This window comes from Kryptolebias marmoratus, linkage group LG17 (genome assembly GCF_001649575.2).
Source record: "Kryptolebias marmoratus isolate JLee-2015 linkage group LG17, ASM164957v2, whole genome shotgun sequence".
Lineage (NCBI taxonomy): Eukaryota > Metazoa > Chordata > Actinopteri > Cyprinodontiformes > Rivulidae > Kryptolebias > Kryptolebias marmoratus.
Window position 1 is genome coordinate 1513770 of NC_051446.1, and position 13282 is coordinate 1527051.

The 13282-nt window shown below is 40.9% G+C and overlaps 1 protein-coding gene across 4 annotated transcripts in view; it reads left to right on the plus strand.

Annotated features, from left to right (window-relative positions):
• The window catches only part of LOC108250582 (metabotropic glutamate receptor 8-like), a 297339-nt gene that overhangs the window by 101544 nt on the left and 182513 nt on the right, over nucleotides 1–13282 (plus strand). For all 4 annotated transcript variants that reach the window (XR_005234323.1, XR_005234324.1, XR_005234325.1 and 1 more), the window contains exon 3: nucleotides 6630–6846. Coding sequence is in view for 1 of the 4 variants with exons in the window: in XM_037980851.1 (XP_037836779.1) it covers nucleotides 6630–6846 (217 nt within the window). In the remaining 3 variants the exon portion in view is untranslated. The remainder of the gene's footprint in view (nucleotides 1–6629; nucleotides 6847–13282) is intronic.

Sequence of the window (13282 nt, forward strand, 5' to 3'; positions counted from 1 at the left end):
TCTTAGCTCGGTCATTCTCCACTACCTTTGGGGGTGTTCCCCACTTTGATCTCGGGGCTTCCAGTCCATATTCTGCACAGATGTTTCTGTACACTATGACAGCCACTTGGTTATGACGTTCCATGTATGCTTTCCCTGCCAGCCACTTATATATATATATATGTGTCTCTGTCTCTGTCATCTGTCTCACCCCCCATATATATATATATATATATATATACTGCTCAAAAGGTAAATCAAACTTTTGTGAAATCAAACTGTCCACTTAGGAAGCAACACTGATTGGCAATAAGTTTCACATGCTGTTGTGCAAATGGAGTAGACAACAGGTGGACATTATTGGCAATTAGCAAGACACACTCAATAACGGAGTGGTTCTGCAGGTGGGGACCACAGACCACTTCTCAGTACCTATGCTTTCTGGCTGATGTTTTGGCCACTTTTGAATGTTGGTGGTGCTTTCACACCCGTGGTAGCATGAGACGGACTCTACAACCCACACAAGTAGCTCATGTAGTGCAGCTCATCCAGGATGGCACATCAATGCGAGCTGTGGCAAGAAGGTTTGCTGTGTCTGTCAGCGTAGTGTCCAGAGGCTGGAGGCACTACCAGGAGACAGGCCAGTACACCAAGAGACGTGGAGGAGGCCGTAGGAGGGCAACAACCCAACAGCAGGACCGCTACCTCCGCCTTTGTGCAAGTAGGAACAGGAGGAGCACTGCCAGAGCCCTGCAAAATGACCTCCAGCAGGCCACAAATGTGCATGTGCACAAATGGTTAGAAATCGACTCCATGAGGATGGTATGAGGGCCTGAAGTCCACAAATGGGGGTTGTGCTCACAGCGCAACACCATGCAGGATGCTTGGCGATTGCCAGAGAACACCAGGATTGTCAAATTTGCCACTGGCGCCCTGTGCTCTTCACAGATGAAAGAAGGTTCACATTGAGCACATGTGACAGACGTGACAGAGTCTGGAGATGCCATAGAGAGTGATCTGCTGCCTGCAACATCCTTCAGCATGATCGGTTTGGCAGTGGGTCAGTAATGGTGTGGGGTGGCATTTCTTTTTAGGGTCACACAGCACTCCATGTGCTCGCCAGAGGTAGCATGACCGCCATTAGGTACTGAGATGAGATCCTCAGAGCCCTTGTGAGATCATATGCTGGTGCGGTTGGCCCTGGGTTCCTCCTCATGCAGGATAATGCTAGACCTCATGTGGCTGGAGTGTGTCAGCAGTTCCTGCAAGATGAAGGCATTGAAGCTATGGACTGGCCCACTCGTTCCCCAGACCTGAATCTGATTGAGCACATCTGGGACATCATGTCTTGCTCCATCCACCAACGTCACGTTGCACCACAGACTGTCCAGGAGTTGGCGGATGCTTTAATCCAGGTCTAGGAGGAGATCCCTCAAGAGACCAACCACCACCTCATCAGGAGCATGCCCAGGCATTGTAGGGAGGTCATGCAGGAACGTGGAGGCCACACACAATACTGAGCCTCATTTTGACGTGTTTTAAGGACATTACATCAAAGTTGGATCAGCCTGTAGTGTGTTTTTCCACTTTAATTTTGTGCAGGACTCCAAATCCAGGCCTCTATTGGTTAATAAATTTGATTTCCATTGATGATTTTTGTGTGATTTTGTTGTCAGCACATTCAAGTTTTTTACCTCATATAATGAAAAAAATCACAGGTAAGTGATGTTATATCCAGCATTTAAATTAAATATTAACTAAAATAATTATATATAATGATATAGTTCTAACTAACCAGGCTACTTAAGGTGCTTTTACCCATCCACCCATAAATTACCCATTTAAACTGAGCATCCGTATGCTCATTTAGCAGTAAACTATAGTACACCATGTTCACTGATATAAAATGTTATGCATAAAGTTTATAATTGCATATATCATCTAGTTTTATGTATCTTTAACTGTCTATTCATGGCAAAATAGGGCCCCCAAAATATATCCCGCTTAAGGCCCACAAATGTTTAGTGCCAGTCCTGAGTTTTCTCTAATCTCAACATAGCACAGAAGGGGCTGTGAGATTATAGAACTCAAATTGAATTCCATGTTTGGGAGTATGACATTTGGTAAATTTCTAAACAGTCTGCCCTATTTTTTCGTTAGGCAATGGTTTGTTTTGGTACTGTTCCATGAAACCCAGCACTGTGCAGCTTTAGTGGCCCTAGTGACAGATACTCCTATCTTTGTAGAAGATCTGTCTGACTCTATTAGGTTTACCCAGTCTCGATGTTTTGGTAGATAATCCTCTTTTGACAGGTTTGCTGTGCTTGCTTCATCTTTTCATTTTATAGGAATGGATTTAATGGAAGTTTATGTTATTTGTGATATTTATTTATAACCCATCACTGATCTGAACTTCTCCAAAACTGTGTCTCTGATCTGTGTGGAGAATTCCTTGGTCTTCATGATGTCTCTTGCCTTTACTACTTAGAGGTTTTGCACTGTTGTTGATTCTGGGGGCTATCAGAAAAGGTGGATATATACTAAAATCATTTGGCACTTATTGCACATAGGTGGATCTTATAGAACTTCTTCTGAAGGTAGAGGTTGGGGTTTAAGGCAAAGGGGATGATTACATATGCAAGTACTACGTTTCACACAGAGATAAAAACACTGTCACCCACCTTTGCCTGTTGGTGGTGGGGGATAACAGTACAAAAAAAAATACAAAAGGTTAATATGGCAATTAAATACAATCAACGCAAATAATATCTGATAAAACACAGCTGAAAACCTGTCAGCCCACACACGCTACACACCTTTAGGGAGGTACTGAGTACACATGACAGGTGTGGTAACAAGCTAACCAGGACCTGATGTGTAGAGAGAACCAAAAGCAAGAAATCAGTCAAAAGGGCAATGAAAATCAGGAAGAATACAGAATGTGAAACAAGCTAAAAGACTAAAATAGGTTGTATTTAAATCTTAAATACACTGCTGTGAAGTTTAGAAATAAAAATAAAAAAGTTGAAATAAGGGTGCTGGGTACTTCTCAGCAGGGTTTCCAGAAAGGCAGCTAATTAAAATGATATTCCTCTAATTATAGAAAAAAATCTTTCTAAAGCCACTGGCATTTTTCACAGTGAGTTAATTTAATATCATAATTGAAAGTGTGTGTGGCCCTAAAAGGTTTCTTACTTCACAGACCACATCACTATCATTAACATTATTACAATAGTAGGTGCCTGCATGCACTGCATGAGGCAGTACAATGGTCTCTATGCACTGCTGGCAGGCCCCAATTACTAAAATCAGTTGTTATTTACATTAAATACTTAAAAGAGAAACTTTTCTTTAAAAACAAAGCAGTATGTGTTAACGGGAAGCACTGATGTGTTGTCAATACAGCAGAAGCTGACAGTGCATGTATAATTGATGCTAGTGTTTATTCAGCATGCAGTAAATTATTCATGCTTAAGCCAGTATCTCACTGAGCTGCAACTGTTGAAGACTAGATGGTGACTCAAAATTGAGAAAATTGCAAGAAAATGGAAAATTTTTCAGATACAGTCTTTTAATATTCTGAATGCTTGCTATCAAGCGACCAGTCAACTGTGCAGCCACATTAGGACCAGCTACGTTTTTGAAAATTACAGCCTATTTTGTATGCATGGTTTGCAAAATTGTATTTTAGGCTGTGCGCATTATTTCATTAATCTCCTTAACCAACCTACATTATACCCACCTTGAGCTGTTTTGTACCCACCTTGACTTCCACTGTGACATTTATGATTTAATCCACTGGAATACTTTTTGAAATGAAGATAGGCAGATTTGGACCAGTTTTTAAAATATCCAGGGTTTTTAGACCGGGACAGTGCAGGTTACGTCATCGTCTTACGCCTCTGCATCGTAATTGTGACATCCAACAGGGTGGGACCGGTCGATGTTTTGGTATTTTAAGAAGGTGCCAGTACGATTTTAAAAGTACAGTATAGGTATTTTTGCTTTCTAAAGTCATTGCAGGAGATATTTGGCTGTTCAAATGTGTTTTGATCTGACTTGTTGAATACTGAGCAAAGTTTGATAGTATTCACACCTGTACAGCAGAGTGAAACAATATTTATTTCAATACTTTACGTTTGAAAACTGCTTTTTTGTGACAGTCTGCGTTGAGTCCGCCTTGAGTACGCGCGGACCTCCACAGAGTGAAGTACAACCGAGTATGTGGGGGCCTTTATGTCAGTGCAGTATTCTCTGAAAAGACAGGGGCTCTTTTGTTTTACTTAATGCGCCTTATAGTCCGGCCTTATATATGACAAAAATTTAAAAATGGACCATTTATTGACAGTGCGCCTAATAAACCAGTGTGCTCTATAGTCGGGAAAATATAGGTACTTCTTTTTTTCTATTTAGAAATATTTCTGTTGCTAAATCCAGTTTTACACTAGCGTTTTAAGCATGATGTTCCACAGGGTTGTTCTTGGAACTATTTTCTTTGCGCTTTATTTGCTTCCCTTCTACCATACTTTAAAATATTTTAGTGGTATCTCTAATCGTTTCTGTGCAGATTATGTAACTCGGTCAATTTTACAAATATTGAGTTAAAATTTAGTGTGATAGTCTGATCAACAATACATATTCTGAGCGCTAACAGATTGCACAAGGTCTTTGATTAAAACTTTGCCATTACCCATTTTTCAGTCAACTGTGTCTGATAGCAAAATGTGGCATTTCCTGTAAGGATTTTATTGATACTTTTCCCAAAATAACCATTAGACATCTACAACTAATTAATTTTTGGAGCTAATTCATTTCAAGAAAGCTGCCACAACTAATTGATATTACCTTACAATAATAACTCTAAATCAGTCAGTTCTCCAGAGATTGAGCTAAAAATTATAGTAATACAAACTGAGTCTATCACAACACATCCTTTGAGTATGAGATCTTGCATAACATTATTTTCTAGGTTTGGCTATAACTCTGTTATTACTTAGGGTGAGAAGATCTTAGTTTAAAACTCTGGCATTAAAGTTGGCTGGCAATAGGCATTGCTTCAAGAAGTGCTATACATGCAGCTACCATAACCTTAATAAGCTGTATGTGTCATTGGATAAATGTAGACTTTCTGGGTTTATTTTATATGTGGATGTAACTCAATATTTTTGTGATGTTTAAATGTTTATAGAAAACAGTTTGCATTTTTATTTCAATGTCTGAAGGATTCATTAATTTTTTTTTTTACCTGGTTGTCAAACATGTGACTCGGCTAAGTCAACAGTAACTTCAGAGAAAGTCTTTAAAGTCTTTGAAATGCAAATGTAAGAGCAACATCTCACACTGAGACATGCTCTTTGTGTTCCTTTATGGAGGAAGTAAACTTGTATTTGATGTGTTAAAGCTGCAGTGCTGTGATAGTGTCACCTCAGACAGCTGTGTATTTACAGAGCAGGCCATAATTTGCCACCTGTCTTTGCGCTTGTCAGGCTGAGAGACATTTGTATTGCTGTCAGGTCCCAGGCTGTCCATCTTCCTCCCTCCTTTTTTGCTTCTGTGAATCCTCATGCAACGCCCGGCAGTGTTCAGTCCAATGTGCCGGCCTCTGACTGAAGTTAAATCAATCAGCCCTTCAGCCTCTTCTCTAAAGGACCATTATCCAGCCCCAGTGGGCCTGTCGGCCTGCCTGTTGTAGGATCTATGACCTGACCCGCTGCTTTAATTCACATGCAAAAGCTTACTAACTCAAGTCTGACAATAAACCAGACAACTAGAAGCCAAGTAGGGTCAAGACTTGACATGTATGCTGTTTAAATCTCAACTAATACCTGCAGAAAGTTTGGAATTAGTTTAAAATAAATGTGAAAGGAAAAACAGATTTAATTTTCACCCAGTAAAGATGGACAATCATGTTTTTGCCCTTCTCTGTGTGCACGTCTATTACCAGAAAATCTCCTGAAACACTGAATGAATTTTAATGAAACTTACGGAAATTAATCATTTGATGGACCTCCACAACTGATTAACGTTTGGAGTCAACCCGATTCAAGATGGCTACCAATAGGCAACTAACCTTTGAAAATAGAAAATGACTATTTCAGCAAAAAGAAATTTTAAACATAACTTAAACTTGGTGGATAGTAGCTAAGACTGATCCCCAACAATGCCAGGTACATACCTGGTAAGTATATGGTAAATACATGGTATGGACCTGACACTTTCTGATCCACACTTGGTAAATACTAGGTACAAACCCAGTTCGAACCCAATAAGTACAATGTGAGTATCAGCTATAACACCTGTAAGTACCAGCTACATACCAAGTATGTACAATGTATGAACCCAGTAGTAGTTTGCAGTAAGTACCAGGATGTACTTACTAGCTATGTACCTGAAAAGTACTGTCCTATATTATGTATTGATATTCTGTTTAATATTACCTTTGTTTAACATGGCTATCCTCTTGTAGCTTTAGTGTTGCTGATGCTGAAAGTAACTGCAAAGCAAACCTTTTTGTCTTAATGAAAGTGTGCTTCACTAAAAACAAGTGAAATTACTGTTATTTGCTGTAAATGTGAAATATTTATAGTGTTCTAAACACTGACTGCTGAACTAGAGACTGAACATTTGTTTACTTTGTTTTGTTTCCACAGATTCCTCAGATCAGTTACGCTTCGACTGCCCCAGAGCTCAGTGACAATACGCGCTATGACTTCTTCTCTCGCGTGGTTCCTCCTGACTCCTACCAGGCTCAGGCCATGCTGGACATTGTCACAGCGATGGGCTGGAACTATGTGTCCACGCTCGCCTCTGAGGGAAACTACGGCGAGAGTGGCGTTGAGGCCTTTGTCCAGATCTCCAGAGAGTCTGGTAGGAACCTGGCAAAAAGAATTATTTATCTTGAGAAATAAGATCTGGTATTTTAGTGTTGAGATGGATTCCATCTTGATGTGAAAAACATTTTTGAATTAAAATGGTTAATGCAGGATGAAGAGACCGTTCTTAAGCTGCTGCTTGATACACCAGCTGCTGTCTACCTCATCATGTGCTGATGAGTGAACAGGAGAGGAGGTCTTGTAATTGACTTTTGATATAATTACTCTAGAAGCTGGCATGGTTCTCTCTTGGGCTGGACACTAAGGTAATCAGACCCGGCTTTCACTGATTAAAATGTTATCACATCCAGACAAGCCCTGACATTAATTAGATTGTAACAAATTAATTCGTTGTCACGAGTATGTCTGACATCAGCAGAGCCTGTATATGTGTGTGTGTGTGTGTGTGTGTTACATTTTGCTTTTTGATATTTTGTGGATAAATCAGGGAGTGTTATTGGTAGTAGCTCTTATTAGGACTTGATTGATGATGCATTATGAAATATTCAAAGCTTTGTCCAAATTAGTTGTCACTTTCTTGTCCTTTTAGCGTCTTTTGCTTGCATTCTTCACACTCACCATCTTCTTCTGCTTGTATTCAAACTGAATTTATTTAGATCAGGGTTAAATTTGACAGCAAAATTTAAATTAGTCTTAGAAGTCTGCTGATATGAGTTTTTCTATAACAGATGCTGATATTTAGAAATCAGAGCAGCCAATGACTGATTTTCTTTCACTTAGTTTAAGAAATGGTAATAAAAATTATTTTAATTACCGGTATTGACATTTATTAAACAAAGATATAAATTTTTTAAATTCTTTTTCTATTCTTTCTTTATTCACCACTCAAAGCTTGTGGCCTTAGCTGAGGGTAGGAGTGTAGACTGACCAGCAAACAGAGTTTTGCCTGTCAGTTCAGCTCCCTCTTCACCACAATGGACTGGTACAGAGTACTGCAGAAGCCGCACCAATCAGCCAATCGATCTTGCGCTCCTCTGTTTCCTCACTCGTGAACAAAACTCCGAGATACACTCCCTTGAGGCAGCACCTCACTCCCAACCCACAACAAAATAAAGGGAAATCCTGGAGGACAATCTGATGCTGTCTGCTAAAGAACTGTTGTAGCTCAGTCTCTCCCGTCTCACCTCCTAAAGCTTAGAACTCCTTCAGAGTGGTTACAGGTGTCTTGGTGGTCTCTTCCACTTTTCTCCTTCTTCACGCTCACAGAGTTTGTGAGGATGGCCTAATCTTGGTAGATTTACAATTGTCCCCTATTCCTTCTATTTCTTGATAATACATCTAATGGAACTTCTGGGGATGTTTAGGGCCTGTGCCAATCTAGGTTGTGATCGGCACAGGAGACGAGGCTGTGAGCGGCGCAGGAGAGGCTGAAAGGATTCGGCTAATTTTGGAGTAGCTCCAGACAAGCTTGATGTGAGCTCAATCGTATTGTCTAGATCAGATAATGTGGATCTGACGTGGGAGAGAATTTCACAAAAATCTGGAATGCAGAGGAGTCCGGGTGTGGAGGTGATTACATTGTCCATGAGTCTTAATGCAGTCCTTTGATGAACAGGATCCGGATGATTGCGGGCTGAGGTAAGGAGTCTCAAGAACTGTGCGGTGATGGCCTGAAGTTCTATGGGGGACATGGCCGCGGTGACCGGTAGCGGTTCGGCCAAACCCACCGGAAAAGCTGTGGTGGAGGGGGTAGGAGCCGCCGTGACTGGAAGAGACGTGGGTACTACCGCGGCCGGCGGAGACATGGAGGCTGCCACTGCTGGTGTCCTCTTTCACCGACGGCGGCCCCCGGACACTGGGGATACGGTTGCTAGCGAGCAGGTTCTGTCCAAGAAACTGAGCGAATGCTCACGCCGAAGTTCGGCCAGAATCTTGACCCTCTCTGCCGGAGAGAGAACAATTCCAACGTCCGAGTCTGCTGAGTTCTCTTGTGGCTGGTTCATACTGTCAGAACGGGTGGGGAAGGAGGCAAACCCAGTGTGCAGACTCACAATTAAAGGAAACTAATTTATTAAAATGAAAAAATAAACAGAAAACAAAAGCTGACGTGGCAGCAGAATTAAACTTAATACAAAATGTGGAACATGAACAGACCTGGAGCAAAAACGAGGACAAGGCATAGATGACGTGGCATGAACTTCTAACAGGAAACTGTGAACCAGCAGGGAATAGAGGAGAAGACCAGGTTTTTAAACACTGAGGGTAATTAGGATAAGTGGACACAGGTGAAATGATAATCAGGGCTGACAGGTGGAGATGGGCGTGGCGGAAAACCGAGGATAACAACTGGGGATAAATGAACACATACATGAGGGACAAAGACAGAATTAAAACTCACAAAAACTAAGGAAAAAAACATAAACACCAACACAACCTAGAAAATAGAGCACAAAGACAAACGGCCCAAATTTCCAAATCCCGACATTTGGAAATCCTTTTATATCCCCTACTTGTACTTTTTAATAATCTTTTCTCTGCGCAGAACATTATAAGGGGTGAATATTTATGCAGTCACTTGTTCGGGCCATGACAAGGTTGCCTGGCATGTGTGGAGGAATGTGCCAGACAGTGAACGTTCAGACTCAGATCTTGTACAAGCAGAGATGCATACTGGACGCGACTCCCATGAGTCGCGGGCCAGCTGTGGACCCTAGAACTCACTGGTGGGATGGAATTGACCTTGGAGAACTTATTAGCTTTGCTCGGCAGGAATGACCACATTAATTTGGCTGATTTGAATCACCCTTAAATCACCATTGGGATGTACCAGTGAGACAGGAAATTAACGCCGTCAGCCTGACCTAAACAATTCTGCTATCTGAATCTGACTTCACTTGAGATAAGTAAATAAAATAAAAACTTAACATTCCTTAAAGGCATGTATTTCATGTGCTATTGTGAGACTCTCAGCCTGTATCACATCAAATGTTAGCTCAATATTTGTAAAATTAACTGAATCATAGCCATTTTGAGTTTCGAAGATGTACATCACTAATTATTTCCTGAAAGTTTCATTATAATCTGTTTAGTGGTTCATAGGCCTGTCGCAATAAATGAAAAATCAATTAATCGCACGATAAAAAAAATGAGGTTGATAAGTTTCATTAATCTGCGTTATCGTTCCTTTGTTTCTCTGTCTCTTTCTATTGAAGACACTGGAGGACAAAAGGCTCAATTCTGGTGCTCTTCACTGACCCCCTCCCTTTCTCTTAGCGTAAAGGGGGCGTGGCCTATCACGTCAGTTAGCCAGCTGAGGCGCCTTGGCTTGTACCTCTTTAGCATTAACCCCCGCTAGGAGTTAGCTAAAGAAATGCTGTTTGATATTGGGGGGAAAAAATTAAATGGAATTGGTTTCAAGGTTGAAGTAACAGCAGCGGTGTGGGAGCACTTCTGAATAAAACTAAATGACACCAGTTATTCTATCTCCCTTTGGTAGCTGGTGGCGAGAATAACTGGTTGAAATCTATGCGCACCGCAGATGTTTCTAAAGCGTAGGTGGCTGTGTTGATACCTGATGAAAATATTGCTAACGTAACAAAACTGTTCGCAAAAAGTTAATCAGACATCATATCTGGCAAATAAATTTCTGTTTTCGCGGGCTACACTGACGTGCCGAAGAGTTGATATTCACAGAGAAGCATTCAGAGCAAAGAATCACAAAGAACAGAGTCGTTCACACGACCAGATTGACTTGTGACACATCTCCCACATATATTGAATCAAACTGCTGGCATGCAGCTATAGCAGTAATGTTAACTGAAAGTGGACAATATCTGAATACACACTTCTGAATTAAAAAAAAAAAATCAATTTCACAATGGAGTGTCATTCCTCCTATGCTGTAAATCAAAACAGATGTCTTTAAGCAACAAGTCCTCCCATTTTGTAATTTCCTGAATGTAAATAAAAATCCACAAATTATTCAAGATGACCGCTTTTTTAAGCATCTTGTTAAGAACACCTGTGGACTACAGAGTGCATTGAGTTTCTTTTTTTTCTGTGCATGTCACATTTTTAACCCGTAGTTGGTTGTGGCAGATGGGTGCTGGCTCTGAGCCAGGTTCAGCTGGCGGTTTCTTCCTGTTAAAAGGGAGGTTTTTTTTAAACTGTCATTACATGCATGCTCAATGAGGGATTACTGCAAGTCAATGACTCTATGCAATTTGTTTTGCTTTGAATTGGTGCTATATCAATAAAGAAACTGAATTAATTTGAGATGGCTGTGTCCTCTACATCAATCTGCACCTACACTGTTAACTGAATAACTGTATCAGAAAAGTTGTTGGTTGGGCTCTATCCAAATCCCATAAAACAAGTGCAAATATGAAAACCATGGAAATAATTCAGACACTTTACTGAGTTCTGCATGACTCCTGCAGGGACAACCCAGAGAGCTGCCCATCGTGCACAACGATTAGTACGTAAAAAATACCGTTTAATAGCGCGTCTTTCAATGGCAACTGATCTGTGTACATAGCTAGATGATTTACCATATCTGCAGTTCATGAATTATGCTTACATTTCTGCAGAAAATAACTGTGGAACTGTATTTAGCACATCCAAGCTAGAATAAGTAGTGATAATCGGGGTCCGCATGCAGATGTTTCTAAACGTTAGGTGGCTATGTTGTTGCCTGTTCAAAACCCTGCTAACATCATAAATGGTTTGGTAATTTTTTTTAATCATTCAAACAAAGCTTTGCTTATGTAAGGGGAACCCTGTAATTGCACCTTCACACTACTAAAGACATCTCGCCGCAGACTCATCACAGAAATTAGAAGGCTGTGGGATTTATGGTTACTTACATTACAATCAGTTTCACTGTAAGGATGTGTGGTGTAAAGTACGCGCTCTGCTTTTGTTTAAAGCATGGGAAGAACGTATAACCGTCACTGGCAAACCTATTAAATATGCCAAACGCTGACAGCAAGTATTTTTCTATTCCATAAAATAAACTCCCAAAAAATATTACCTAGATTCGAACTGGTGCCAGCATCAACTACAAGTAGAACTGTTACAGCCTTGACCACTAGACTATCATAGCAATGGCACTCACACCATCCCTGAGTTAGGATTTGGGTTTTTGTATTCAGTTTGTTGTCGTCGTGTTTCAGTTTGAGTTTATTGTTTATTTTATTCAGTTATCTTGTTTGTTTGTTCTTTGTGTCTTTGTTCCCTGTGCCTCAGCCATCATTCACTTCTCCTCAGTCTATGGTCGTATTTAGACCTGACACATTTAGTCCGCTTTAATCGAAGCAGAGTTCGTTTCCAGCGTTGGTCCGGACTTTTTGTGCAGGTGTGAATACAGTCATGCGAACTCTGGTGCGGATCAAACAACTGGACCGAGACCCGCTTTTTGAGGTGGTCTCGGTCCGCTTCCAAACGAACTCTGGTGCAGTTCACTTCTGGTGTGAATACAGACCAGACTTGAACCGAACTAACTACGTAAAGCATTTGCCGATGCCGTTCCAAAATTAGAAGTAAAACGTCATTAAACCGACGTTGAATGAGCTGCTCTCAAATTTCAAAATGGTACTGTAATTGTACCAACAGAACGAATGTGCACATAACGAACACAGCATGCAGGACTTCCATCTTTATTTCCAGGTCTGTGCTCAGTGCTCCAACCGCTGCCCCCGTCTTTCTGTCCAATAGGAGCAATGACCGTCACCCACGTGGCTTTGTTTATAAATTATAGTCCGCTTACAAAAAAGCACAATGTGAATGCAAACCACACCAAATGAAAATAATAAAGTCCACTTTTGGTCCGGACCAAACAAGCTGACCAAAGGACCTTCCTGGTGTGAATACACCCCATCTCTTTTCTGCCTGCCATGTCCATCTACACCTGTCCCAAGCCTTGCAATCTTCTCACCTGCGCCCACCTTCCCTAATTGCCTCCTGCTTTTAAAACCCGGTCATCTCCTCCACTTATTGGCTGGTTCATTGTCTATTGTTCATTGTCTCTGGTAAGTCTATGGTTATTGTCTCTAGTCTCATGTTGCCTATTTCCTTTGCCTTGCCTTGCCGTTTTGTTTTTGTATTTTTGGTGCCACGATTTTTGGATTTTTTTGTTTGTTTAAAGAATAAATTTTTGTTTGAAGAAGTCTGCACTCTGGGTTCACCTTCTCCACCCCTGGCCTTGACACCCTGCCTGTTATCAGTTCGATATTAACAGACCACTTTTGAGAACAGTCTTAGATCAACTGGTGACAGTCAGTTTGAAACAGTTACGAGAACATTTTGACGCAACTTGGATGTAAAAGGGTACGGGCTGTATTATGGCCACTTCATGAAAAGAATAAAGACGAACTTTGAAGTAAAAGGACGAGAAAAAAATATCAATAGGTGAAGATGAAACTGGCGCAAAAACCTGCGGTAGCAATGCCTGCTGTAAATGAGATAGGAAC